This window comes from Cottoperca gobio, chromosome 18, assembly GCF_900634415.1.
Source record: "Cottoperca gobio chromosome 18, fCotGob3.1, whole genome shotgun sequence".
NCBI classification, from domain to species: Eukaryota; Metazoa; Chordata; class Actinopteri; order Perciformes; family Bovichtidae; genus Cottoperca; species Cottoperca gobio.
In genome coordinates this window covers 14849084-14863145 of record NC_041372.1, presented here as the reverse complement: position 1 = coordinate 14863145, position 14062 = coordinate 14849084, and the positions used below count along the sequence as shown (strand labels likewise).

The following is a 14062-nucleotide window of genomic DNA, read 5'->3' as shown; positions in this document are numbered from 1 at the left end:
CAACGCCTCTGCTTCTCAAGAAGTAAAATACTTTCTCAAACCACAAAGAATTCAGTCCTTTGGTTGACATTAAAATAAGAAAAATGAACAAATTCAGGCTTTTTATTTAACAAACGTATCAGTTGTTCATTTGAATAGAATCTCTGTGATGAGTGGTTTCTCTCTTGGGGGTGAAGTATACTTGAGACAGTTATGAGACAGGAACCAGTGGTACACTCCATTAGCAACAGAGCTAACAAGCTTGCTAACTTGCAGTTATGAACAGAAGCTGAAGAAACTAATCTGCAGTGTTTCTATGTTAAGTGACAGTCAGCAGCTCTTTAGTATTATTATTAATAGGTCCACCTGTGTCACCAAGCCTGTAGCACAGCCCGTTTCATGCAGACACAGCAGGGAAGTTCACCGTGCCACTCTCCTGTTTATTTGGCCGCAGTGTGCTGTCATTTATATGCAGTTACTTTAAACTGTTCAAATTATTAAAGGTTTATATCATTCATTAATACAAGATGAGTGTGTTGAAGCAAGATCTATCAGCCTGCTCAAAATAACAAAGCCCCTGAGAAAACAGAGAGGTTTCATATCACAGAACACACAAACACACACCAAGACGTGTACAGGATGTTATTTATTCCTCGTCTTCATCAGTGACTTTTACACTTGAACTCATTTCACAGGATTGCAAACACAAAACCTTGTTAACCACAAGCTCGATGTGTCTGCCTCAGAAAAACACTTTCAAGTCAGCAGTTGACCGCAGTAAACGTGTTCAAAAGCAGCCCTGTTTCTGTGAACAGTGTTCTGACGTGTTAACAGGCAGAGACGGAACAAGTTGGTTTAACTGTTGAACCACAATAAACTAAAGTGCTTTACTTTGCCGAAGAACTCAGATAAAGGCTGCATGATGATGCACTGCCATTGAATACACAATATTTACAGACGTCATGAATCTATCTAACTGAATATACATGTGCTGTATAAACCATTTATCAACATGTTTAAAATGTTCTTCCAAAAAGAAATGTATTTATAATATAGTTAACACACATAAGGGCGTCATCTTCTTCTCATGGCGTGTTTTTTAAAGCTTCAGTCAGCTGTGACTCAGCCACCTGTAAGATACATAAGATGTGCAGAACAAATGTAAATAGTATTAAATATTCAGGTAAACTTTGTCAAGGTGGTAAAAGAACTGTTCAGTTACAAACAGCCTGGAAATATTTCTTATGATCAAGACTAGTCTGCAACTTGATGTTGATCAAACACACATGGATGCTTATTGTTAGCCAAGGTTCATTATTTAATCAAGTTAAACCCAAATTCCTACATCATTTTATAAAGTCAATGCACTTTATGTTACAACCCACATACAACCAACTTTGCAATAATGCAACCGTGCTGAGTTGTTTAAAGGCACAAGTTGTAAATATCTGGTGACTGAATGTGGCAGTAAAGCCGGTTTTGTCCTCAGTCTTACCTACGGGATTGTAGAATATACGGCGCTCGCTGTTACAGATGGCTCTGCTTTGGAAATAGATGGAATTCTGTCAATGTGTTGACAAAATATTGACTTACTAGAGCACTAATTTCACTTACTTAATTACAAAATTAATGGTGTCTCTGATGTTGGTTATTTGTAAAATCAGTTACCATTCAAATGCCTTTTCAAACACATGAGTCTCACCCAGTTGTTGAGTGTCCCCCGGGTCCAAGGTGTAATAAAGGGAAGACAACAATCGATCCTCACCTGACGGAGAGACAGCGTTAGTCAGCTGACAGACACATACTGTCTATCAACATCAGTGATGATGAATGCTGTTCATTGGATCTGTCAGGACTTGTTTGGCATGTTGGAAGATGCACCTCATCCTTTTCTTGCCAAGTTAGATAAGAAGATCAATACTACTCCTGGTAGTAGTAGCTTAGCTTATTTTAGCTTAGCTTAGCTTAGCTTAGCTCATGATAAAAGCTGTCAGCCGGGAGAAACACCTAGCATAACCTCCCAAGTTGAAAATACACCTCGCTAAACCTCTACAGCTCACTAGATAACAAACATCTTGTCTGCTTTATTAGTACACAAACACAAATGTAAAAATGTCCATTTGTTGCCTTCCTGAAGTCTCTGTTGGTTGCCTGGCAACCTCATGGTGGCAATCAAGGGTGTCTCTAAGCCCGGCCACTGTTTGCCAAAATATAATTGTATGTTACTCCCCGTATAATCACAACTTGTTGTATTTACATGACCTACATTAGGTTAGCTTTATGCTAATTGTGGCTACACTGAGATGTATGCTAAGTTAAGCTAATCACCTGCAGCTACACACCTAAAAGACAGATGAGAGGGATCAAGCTCCTCGTCTGACTCAGCAAGCAAATACACATAATACATATGTGTGGAAATAATAATCAAATGTACATTTTGAACCTCTCATCATATGTTTGTCCTGTCTGGGGGCCCAGGGCTCAATTATGGGTTCTATTTTGGTTTTGCTGGACTTTGCTGGATTTTTTATGTCTTATTATGCAGATGACACCCAGATTTATATGTTAAAAGTATGATTGCTTGTTTTAGATTTGTATGAATTCTGAATTCTGCTGGACAACTGCTGGTTAAACTCTCACTAGCTTTTGCTCTCACATCTGTATTCCTGTATTTCAATAAGCTCCCACCATTCAGTCGCAAAATGTAAATAAGCACAGCTTGTGCTTAATAAACTCATGTTTTGACTATGTTTGTATTTGTTATGGCTTTGATTTATGTGTTTATGAAGTATAATGTCAAACCTTATAAATGTCCATGTTTGAGCACAAAGAAGATGTGTAATATTTTATCGCTCAGAATTTCTCAACCAAATAATTACTAAACATTTTTAATTGAGCCTTTAACCCAGTTAAATATACAATGTAGACATGGCTGCCAGTGGTCTGTATTTGACACGAAGTAGAAAAGTATGTGAAGTAAAGTAAAAACAACAATGTCAGGTGAAGCACCTTTTTTCCTGCTGGTTTTTGTAACAACAGCATACGTGTGTTCGCCTGCATCAGCTGCGCTGGCCTCTGCAGAAGTTGGTAAAATTAATGTTTTAATTCACAGAGCAGACACTGCAGACAGAAAAATACAAGGACAGAATAACAGGAAGTATTTATTTCCAAACATCATTGGAAGAATTAACCAGCACATTTATGCTCATACCACAAATGACTTGAGCTGTACGAAAAGTGATTACGCCACACAGGGAGTATCCGCTTCAGGGATTTCTCACACTGAAGTTCAAGAGGTCATTGACTCTTTTTAATCTGCACTTTGTTGTCCGCGTATTTAAAAGAACTCTCAGTATTAAGATCCTAATATAGGAAGTAATGCAATTATCTTACCGTACATTCTTTCTTAGAATGCCAAAAATGTACAAGTACATGGCTTGTGTTCTCACCTGTGTGATCCTCAGCTGAAACTTCTGCAGGTGTTACTGTGGACAGGTAGAGCAGGCACACTAGGAACCAAAGATAAACGTATTTCAGGCATGATATCGCAGATATAGCAACTTTCTGGTGTAAACAGTTTGCATTGTCCTGTTTTCTTTTCTTTCACTTCATTTTGTATCCATTTATAAAGGAGTTGAAATAGCTTCCTGTGCACTACATTCAAACTAACTCTCGAGGTGCACTCCGAGGATGCCGACCTCCGCCAAGGCCAGATGCTCTATCTCACAATGTTAACGGAAGTGTAAAATAGTTTGTGTATCCGCCTCGTGATTCGAATACGCTCCAAACTTAAAAGGGTATTTTTTCTTGGCCCACGCTACAAATCAATAAGTGTTTCTGTGATCCTGCTGACAAGACGAAGCGGAAACATAACCTCCTTGGCGGATGTAATTATTCTGATGTCCTTAAATCCTTCTTTACCTCTAGTAGCGCGGTGGATAAGGAGCTATAGCCTTGAGGGCCTCTAGCAGCAAAGTTGTTAGTGACATGTATCCATACCTCTGTGCCAATGACCTTTAGCATGGTGATGTATTCCCAACGCCAACAGCAGAACCATCAATACAACAGTGACAACGATCCATGGGGTGGAATTGAAGGAGGTGGGATTTGTCTCTTCAGTGAAAACAGGAAGATAATGATTAAACCTAACTTCAAGTCTGAGGAGCAGAGAGCACATCACATGTATGTTTAAATAGTGCTTTGAAACATTGCTATCTCTCACCTCTGACAGTCAGCCGGCTCTGTGGTGACTCTCCATCACCAGAGATGCTGCAGCTGTAGAATCCTTCATCAGACCTGGACACGCTTTTAATGATCATCTCTCCTGTAGAGCTGCTCCTGATGAGGCGGCCATCTTTATAGAAGTCAGCTGTGAGGCTGGAGGACGTTGTCTTGTTCCTGCAGCTCAGAGTCACAGCGTCTCCCTCCGTCACAGGGAGGACAGGACTCTGCAGGATCACAGCTCCTCCTGAACAACACGTGTTTGATATTTAATATTATTAAAGTTAGAATGACTCTTACTGTTACAATGTTAACGTACCTGTGACAGTGACAGTGACGCTGTCGCTCCTCTCCCCCCTTCCACCCTCACACCAGTACTCTCCACTGTCGTCTGAATAAGCGATTCCAACGGTGCAGGAGAACCTGTTCAACACCCTACACTCTGAACCACTTCCTGTTTTCATCCTCTGTACAATCTTCCATCCAGTCAAAACATCGAAGCCGACACATTCAAGAGAAAAAGTCTCGTATTCAAAGAGCTGCAGTCTGGATGGAATGATGTAGAAAGCTGAATCTGACGGAGAAAAAGTGAACTTATTGTTATTATTATAAAGTACTGTTGTATTAAACATCTATATCACTCTGTATAAAGTATTACTGTATTAAACATCTATATCACTCTGTATAAAGTATTACTGTATTAAACATCTATAACACTCTGTATAAAGTATTACTGTATTAAACATCTATAACACTCTGTATAAAGTATTACTGTATTAAACATCTATAACACTCTGTATAAAGTATTACTGTATTAAACATCTATAACACTCTGTATAAAGTATTACTGTATTAAACATCTATATCACTCTGTATAAAGTATTACTGTATTAAACATCTATAACACTCTGTATAAAGTATTACTGTATTAAACATCTATAACACTCTGTATAAAGTATTACTGTATTAAACATCTATAACACTCTGTATAAAGTATTACTGTATTAAACATCTATACCACTCTGTATAAAGTATTACTGTATTAAACATCTATAACACTCTGTATAAAGTATTACTGTATTAAACATCTATAACACTCTGTATAAAGTACTACTGTATTGAACATCTATAACACTCTGTATAAAGTACTACTGTATTAAACATCTATAACACTCTGTATAAAGTATTACTGTATTAAACATCTATAACACTCTGTATAAAGTATTATTGTATTAAACATCTATATCACTCTGTATAAAGTACTACTGTATTAAACATCTATAACACTCTGTATAAAGTATTACTGTATTAAACATCTATAACACTCTGTATAAAGTATTATTGTATTAAACATCTATATCACTCTGTATAAAGTATTACTGTATTAAACATCTATAACACTCTGTATAAAGTATTACTGTATTAAACATCTATAACACTCTGTATAAAGTATTACTGTATTAAACATATATAACACTCTGTATAAAGTATTACTGTATTAAACATCTATATCACTCTGTATAAAGTATTACTGTATTAAGCATCTATAACACTCTGTATAAAGTATTACTGTATTAAACATCTATAACACTCTGTATAAAGTATTATTGTATTAAACATCTATATCACTCTGTATAAAGTATTACTGTATTAAGCATCTATAACACTCTGTATAAAGTATTACTGTATTAAACATCTATATCACTCTGTATAAAGTATTACTGTATTAAACATCTATATCACTCTGTATAAAGTATTACTGTATTAAACATCTATAACACTCTGTATAAAGTATTATTGTATTAAACATCTATATCACTCTGTATAAAGTATTACTGTATTAAACATCTATATCACTCTGTATAAAGTATTACTGTATTAAACATCTATAACACTCTGTATAAAGTATTATTGTATTAAACATCTATATCACTCTGTATAAAGTATTACTGTATTAAACATCTATAACACTCTGTATAAAGTATTACTGTATTAAACATCTATAACACTCTGTATAAAGTATTACTGTATTAAACATCTATAACACTCTGTATAAAGTATTACTGTATTAAACATCTATATCACTCTGTATAAAGTATTACTGTTTTAAACATCTATAACACTCTGTATAAAGTATTACTGTATTAAACATCTATATCACTCTGTATAAAGTATTACTGTATTAAACATCTATAACACTCTGTATAAAGTATTACTGTATTAAACATCTATAACACTCTGTATAAAGTATTACTGTATTAAACATCTATAACACTCTGTATAAAGTATTACTGTATTAAACATCTATAACACTCTGTATAAAGTATTACTGTATTAAACATCTATAACACTCTGTATAAAGTATTACTGTATTAAACATCTATAACACTCTGTATAAAGTATTACTGTATTAAACATCTATAACACTCTGTATAAAGTATTACTGTATTAAACATCTATATCACTCTGTATAAAGTATTACTGTAGTAAACATATATATCACTCTGTATAAAGTATTACTGTATTAAACATCTATATCACTCTGTATAAAGTATTACTGTATTAAACATCTATAACACTCTGTATAAAGTATTACTGTATTAAACATCTATAACACTCTGTATAAAGTATTACTGTATTAAACATCTATATCACTCTGTATAAAGTATTACTGTATTAAACATCTATAACACTCTGTATAAAGTATTACTGTATTAAACATCTATATCACTCTGTATAAAGTAGTACTGTATTAAACATCTATAACACTCTGTATAAAGTATTACTGTATTAAACATCTATATCACTCTGTATAAAGTATTACTGTATTAAACATCTATATCACTCTGTATAAAGTATTACTGTATTAAACATCTATATCACTCTGTATAAAGTATTACTGTATTAAACATCTATATCACTCTGTATAAAGTATTACTGTATTAAACATATATATCACTCTGTATAAAGTATTACTGTATTAAACATCTATAACACTCTGTATAAAGTATTACTGTAGTAAACATCTATAACACTCTGTATAAAGTATTACTGTATTAAACATCTATAACACTCTGTATAAAGTATTACTGTATTGAACATCTATATCACTCTGTATAAAGTATTACTGTATTAAACATCTATAACACTCTGTATAAAGTATTACTGTATTAAGCATCTATAACACTCTGTATAAAGTATTACTGTATTAAACATCTATAACACTCTGTATAAAGTATTACTGTATTAAACATCTATAACACTCTGTATAAAGTATTACTGTAGTAAACATCTATAACACTCTGTATAAAGTATTACTGTATTAAACATCTATAACACTCTGTATAAAGTATTACTGTATTAAACATCTATAACACTCTGTATAAAGTATTACTGTATTAAACATCTATAACACTCTGTATAAAGTATTACTGTAGTAAACATCTATAACACTCTGTATAAAGTATTACTGTATTAAACATCTATAACACTCTGTATAAAGTATTACTGTATTAAACATCTATAACACTCTGTATAAAGTATTACTGTATTAAACATCTATAACACTCTGTATAAAGTATTACTGTATTAAACATCTATATCACTCTGTATAAAGTATTACTGTATTAAACATCTATAACACTCTGTATAAAGTATTACTGTATTAAACATATATATCACTCTGTATAAAGTATTACTGTAGTAAACATCTATAACACTCTGTATAAAGTATTACTGTATTAAACATCTATATCACTCTGTATAAAGTATTACTGTATTAAACATCTATAACACTCTGTATAAAGTATTACTGTATTAAACATCTATATCACTCTGTATAAAGTATTACTGTATTAAACATCTATAACACTCTGTATAAAGTATTACTGTATTAAACATCTATAACACTCTGTATAAAGTATTACTGTATTAAACATCTATAACACTCTGTATAAAGTATTACTGTATTAAACATCTATAACACTCTGTATAAAGTATTACTGTATTAAACATCTATAACACTCTGTATAAAGTATTACTGTATTAAACATCTATAACACTCTGTATAAAGTATTACTGTATTAAACATCTATAACACTCTGTATAAAGTATTACTGTATTAAACATCTATAACACTCTGTATAAAGTATTACTGTATTAAACATCTATAACACTCTGTATAAAGTATTACTGTATTAAACATCTATATCACTCTGTATAAAGTATTACTGTATTAAACATCTATAACACTCTGTATAAAGTATTACTGTATTGAACATCTATAACACTCTGTATAAAGTATTACTGTATTAAGCATCTATAACACTCTGTATAAAGTATTACTGTATTAAACATCTATATCACTCTGTATAAAGTACTACTGTATTAAACATATATATCACTCTGTATAAAGTATTACTGTATTAAACATCTATATCACTCTGTATAAAGTATTACTGTATTAAACATATATATCACTCTGTATAAAGTATTACTGTATTAAACATCTATATCACTCTGTATAAAGTATTACTGTATTAAACATCTATAACACTCTGTATAAAGTATTACTGTATTAAACATCTATAACACTCTGTATAAAGTATTACTGTATTAAACATCTATAACACTCTGTATAAAGTATTACTGTATTGAACATCTATAACACTCTGTATAAAGTATTACTGTATTAAACATCTATAACACTCTGTATAAAGTATTACTGTATTAAACATCTATAACACTCTGTATAAAGTATTACTGTATTAAACATCTATAACACTCTGTATAAAGTATTACTGTATTAAACATCTATAACACTCTGTATAAACTAGGAGAGCCAGTTACCAACGTTCTGAACATGCAGTTGCAGAAACATCGTCATCCCTGCAGAGACAGAAGAAAAGAGCCGAACATCACACACTAATTCTTTGCTCTGCGACATTCCTCCACGTGAAACCGGTGAAACAGAACCTTCTTGTTATTGCTTATTGTTAATGAACTGAAGTACTCACACAGTGTGCTGCACAGAGCTGTGACCTCCATGTTGTCTCGCTGCTGTCTGGACTTCACATTGAAGTTATAAAGAAGGTGGTCTCTTCTTGTGCGGCTTGTTTCTGCTGTTGGTACGACACTAGTTTTGTGCTTTGTATCGAAAGCCTCGACTCAGAGACGGCAGGCGGTTCTAAATAGCATCCGTGGTTACGCTAATATCAGTGAAGACAAAGACTGACATGTGAGAAGGACCTGAACACTGAGGCTTCATGATGTCTCAAACAGAAAAGTCAAATGTGTTCGATAATAAAGTGAAGGAATACTTTGAATTAGATTTGACACTTTCCTTTTCCATACAAATATTGTGTTGTTTCACATTATGGTCATGATACAAATGTAATTGTTTAATTGTATTTATTTTTCCATGTTATGGACAAAAATACAAGCAGAAAGTGTGTGTGTATGTAAAAATATATGAAACTGCAGCCAATAAACTGACATTTGAAAGTTATGATTTTAAAGACACTAACGTCCCGACATGAGTGAATAAAGACCAAAGGAACCCCAGCATGCAAACAGACCATCTGAACATGAGCACAGCAGCACACTGTCAGAGTTTGTTGAGTTAGATCTTAACATCATCCCTGCACATAAACATCTCATAATTATTAAAGCCCATCTGTAAGTTGCCACTAGCAGAGGGGATCCTGTAGGGGGCAGCAGAGTGCTCTGACCAGTCAACGTGATGTCATTCATAAAACACTAAAACAAAGCAATATCTTCTGTGATGTTATGTTGATGTAAAAGGCGATTTTATAATCCCATGTGCTGTAATACATGTCAGTAACCTCTGTATTATTCATACAGGTCATGGAAATAGTGGCTTCATATACTTAATGATCATTTAGAAGCTTAAAAAGTAACAGTTTGTCCAGTTTCACAGTGTTATTAATTATGAATTGATACAACAACATCAGCATTATTGGCTCATTTAGGCTCCAAACTAAAAGACACATATATGGATAATGTGAGTTTAATTAAAACAAACCTGCAGAACATCTTATTAAATGTTTGGTGAAATTGAGCCCAAATCTGGTTTTACAAAATATTATGCTTTCAATATATATATTTTAAAACGGTTATATTTAGAGAAAAATATAAAACTTGGACGCGATTAAAAATGTAACAGATCAAAATAGTTTAAAAACATTGTAAACGTTCATTAAAGGCTCCTTCATTCATTTAAAAGCTCTGTTTTGTCGTCTGACCTGCACACACTACAGATCTTAAAACAGTCCCTCCTCCCTTCTTCAGCACTCTCTGGTCTCAGTAACCTGCAGGACACACAAGAGACAAAGAATATAACTACCAGGATGTTAAGCCTCCTTCTCTCCAATAAAAACACTAAAAGTCGAAACACAGATTTAGTTCCAGCAGAATCACCTTTTCATGGTGGACTGTTTGTCACGCCGTCCTCAGGTTTACGGTTTGGTAAACCATCATGGACAAGTTCTCATCATCACCTGACAGAGAGACAGAGACATGCATAAACACGTGAGTGAACAATTAATGAAATATGCAAAACTACACACACAGGACGGCAGAACAAAGCATTGTTAAATGTGGGGTTCCACAAGGCTCAATTATTGGCCCATTTATTTTTCCTAAAAATACTTTTTCCTTTGATACATTATCCACAGCTTCTGTTTCTAGATCATTATTATGTGGATCATACCCAACTTACTATATGTGTAAAACATACATAACATCTAGTCACTGACTTGGTACAGTAAAGAAGGAGGAGACTAGAAATCCCTCCAAACACTGATCCTGTGTGAGTGCTGCGATCATTCGATCTTGACAAAGTAAGTCAAAATCTTCAATATCCAGTCAATAGATTTACATTGTAGAATCAACTCTTTGATTTTAATTTAACTTATATTCTAAAATAATAACATTTGACAAATTCTTGCTCTATTCCGTTTGGACGTTTACACTTAGTGATATTTACTGTAGTGCAGGTGTGTCTGGAACAAAATGTATCTGTGAGGACATAAAGGTCCAAATGCACCAGGTCACGACTCTTGTGATTATAGCCCCATTGTTTATTTATAAAACATAAAACAGATGTAGTGAATGCATTTCCGTGACGTTTTTCTTGTGGTGTCTCTCCGACTCGCACACGGACCCGAGGGGCCGGCTGCACACGCTAACTGCTACCTGCTTCTGTCTGTGGGTTTCTCGTGTGGTTTTTGTCTGAGATGCTAAAAGAAGCTGAAACTGTCACTCGGATATAAAGAGGCCGACAGCGAGGTCGTTTTAAAATGTTCTATAAATGTCTCTGCTTGAGACACCAAAGTCATGACGTCTAAGGGAAGCTTACTTTTATACTAATATTTCATCTTCACATGATGCATCACACACTCACACAGTAAAAATACACCTCACACATAAGTAACACAAATAAAAACTAACACAAGATAAATTAATATGCTTCCTAAGCATGTTTGCTAATTTACATAAATTCTATAAATCTATTCCTATTGTAATATAGTATGAGTTAGTATGATTTTCAGTTCGGTTTCTCTGTTTCTCAGCTGGATTACAGAAAAACTGCTGTCCCGATTTACATGACACCTGGTGGACGTGTGCAGGACGGGCCGAGGAAGAAGACACTAATGTGGCTGTGGATGGGGCATGTTGGAGTGGATCTGAATCAAGGAGCAGATACTTGGTGCAGCTCTGCGCTCTCCTACTGCCTTTCTACTTTTTCATTTCATACCTCTATTTACATTGCAGCTCAACTGTTCACGAGACATCATCACACCATCGGACTCAGATTAATATATGTAAAGGTCAAAGTGCAGATGGGGTCGGAAATGATGAATAAATCACACAACTGAACAATCCATCGTTCAAGCTTCATATATAAATAGTCTGGGATCATCTCCATAGTGACACAATACACAGGTAGTAAAGATGAAGGTAGTGCTCCTCACCTGTGTGCAGAGAAGACAGAGACTGGGAGGGGGGCGGATGGGTCGGGGGGTCTGTTTGACGTCTCCTACATCGCAGTAATCCCACCAACAGCACCAGAGCCACACAGAACACACTGACACCGATGCCGAGCAGCAGAGACAGCTGAGGGGGGGGGCTGAGGGGGGGAGACTGAGCTGCTGGAGACATAATGAGATGTGCTGCACATGAGACATGATCCGAATGCTGGATCAATATAACACCGACACATATTCCATACAACACTGAATCAGTCTGAGACAGATTCAGTGTTCAACTTTAAAACATGGATCTCGACAGAGTTCAGGGACATCAGAGGACAATGTCTCACCTCTGACAGTCAGCCGGCTCTGTGGTGACGCTGCAACTCCAGAGATGCTGCAGCTGTAGAGTCCTTCATCAGACCTGGACACACTTTGCAGGGTCAGGTTTCCTGTGGAGCTCTTCTCCATGAAGGAGCCATCTTTATAGAAGTCAGCTGTGAGGTTGGACGTCTTCTTCTCCCTGCAGCTCAGAGTCACAGCGTCTCCCTCCATCACAGGGAAGACAGGACTCTGCAGGATCACAGCTCCTCCTGCACAACACATACATACATGAACAGTTCAGAGTGAGAGGAGATGTGAGGACTTTGTGATTGTTTCACTGTTTGCATACCAGTGACAGTGATGTTGACAGTGCTGCTTGTCTGTCCTCCCAGTTCACACCAGTACAGTCCGCTGTCCGCTGCTGCGATGAGTTCTTTCACTTCACAGGGTCCTGTTGACGAGGACCAGGTGGCAGCACATGGTCTAACAAAACCGTCAATCCTCTTCATCACTCTCCAGGCGCTCCGGCCCTCCAGCCCCTCACAGCTCACAGCTACGCTTTCGTATTCAAAGTGCTGCTGTCTGTGAGGAACAACCTGAGGAAACACTGACACACAACACGAGTCAGTGACATCCTCTCACATAAATAAAGCTGTAATGGATGAACACGTTTAGGTTTCAACTCTCTCAAGGAAATAATTGCATATATTTAAACATATGGAACTCATTGTGACATGTGCACAGTGTTTAGCCAGCAGAGCATCTGGACAAACACGAGGCGATGTTTCTATGCTTTGCTTTATCACCCAAATGTCACTTCTGACTCTACGTATGACGAGTGTTCAGTGTCATCACCTGAGATACACAAGTTTAAAAGTTTAACATGTTGTACTCATGCCTGTCCAGTTTGAGATGATGTGACACGTGAAGAATACTTCAGATACTTTAGTTAAAAGTTAAACACACATTAAAGTGCACAGATCATCAACCTGCTACTCACCAGCTCTCTGACAACAAGTGAAGTGAAGGTGTGTGAGCAGCAGCAGCACAGTCTTCACTGCAGAGACAAGAGAGCTGAGGGCATCAGAAACATGTAGAACATGAGACATGAACATGAGACATGAACATGAGACATGAGACATGAGACATAACCATGAAACATGAGACATGAGACATGAACATGAGACATGAACATGAGACATGAACATGAGACATGAGACATGAACATGAGACATGAACATGAGACATGAGACATGAACATGAGACATGAACATGAGACATGAACATGAGACATGAACATGAGACATGAGACATGAACATGAACATGAGACATGAGACATGAACATGAGACATGAACATGAGACATGAGACATAAGACATGAGACATGAAACATGAGACATGAACATGAGACATGAACATGAGACATGAGACATAAGACATAAGACATGAGACATGAGACATGAACATGAGACATGAGACATGAGACATGAACATGAGACATGAACATGAGACATGAGACATGAGACATGAGACATGAACATGAGAC

The 14062-nt window shown here is 35.6% G+C and overlaps 2 protein-coding genes across 2 annotated transcripts; both read right to left on the bottom strand.

Moving 5' to 3' along the window:
* Window positions 1–607: 607 nt before the first annotated feature.
* LOC115023817 (high affinity immunoglobulin gamma Fc receptor I-like) lies at window positions 608–9148 on the bottom strand. The gene is made up of 9 exons (XM_029455077.1): window positions 9049–9148; window positions 4520–4774; window positions 4202–4447; window positions 3979–4092; window positions 3429–3488; window positions 2989–3054; window positions 1682–1744; window positions 1475–1521; window positions 608–1109 (listed from the first exon to the last, which is right to left on the bottom strand). The coding sequence occupies exons 1-8, from the start codon at window positions 9143–9145 to the stop codon at window positions 1475–1477; spliced, it is 948 nt and encodes a 315-aa protein (XP_029310937.1). The 5' UTR covers window positions 9146–9148; the 3' UTR covers window positions 608–1109.
* A 444-nt stretch (window positions 9149–9592) lies between these two features.
* Window positions 9593–13567, bottom strand: LOC115023816 (sialoadhesin-like). The gene is made up of 6 exons (XM_029455076.1): window positions 13516–13567; window positions 12865–13111; window positions 12542–12784; window positions 12195–12371; window positions 10639–10718; window positions 9593–10529 (listed from the first exon to the last, which is right to left on the bottom strand). Exons 2-5 carry the CDS (start codon window positions 13022–13024, stop codon window positions 10660–10662), a joined length of 639 nt encoding a protein of 212 aa, XP_029310936.1. The 5' UTR covers window positions 13025–13111; window positions 13516–13567; the 3' UTR covers window positions 9593–10529; window positions 10639–10659.
* Between the last annotated feature and the right edge of the window lie 495 nt (window positions 13568–14062).

What these genes read in the sequence shown, in the direction of transcription:
- LOC115023817 (XM_029455077.1), bottom strand. Translation starts at nt 9,145, where the DNA reads ATGTCGCAGAGCAAAGAATTAGTGTGTGATGTTCGGCTCTTTTCTTCT. An exon ending in TAAAGGTCATTGGCACAGAG is followed by an intron (nt 3,489 to 3,978) that starts GTATGGATACAT and finishes TTTGGTTCCTAG; the next exon opens with TGTGCCTGCTCTACCTGTCC. An exon ending in GGGGGACACTCAACAACTGG is followed by an intron (nt 1,522 to 1,681) that starts GTGAGACTCATG and finishes CTATTTCCAAAG; the next exon opens with CAGAGCCATCTGTAACAGCG.
- LOC115023816 (XM_029455076.1), bottom strand. Translation starts at nt 13,024, where the DNA reads ATGAAGAGGATTGACGGTTTTGTTAGACCATGTGCTGCCACCTGGTCC. An exon ending in TGTCAACATCACTGTCACTG is followed by an intron (nt 12,785 to 12,864) that starts GTATGCAAACAG and finishes TGTGTTGTGCAG; the next exon opens with GAGGAGCTGTGATCCTGCAG. An exon ending in TCTGTCTTCTCTGCACACAG is followed by an intron (nt 10,719 to 12,194) that starts GTGAGGAGCACT and finishes TCTCTCTGTCAG; the next exon opens with GTGATGATGAGAACTTGTCC.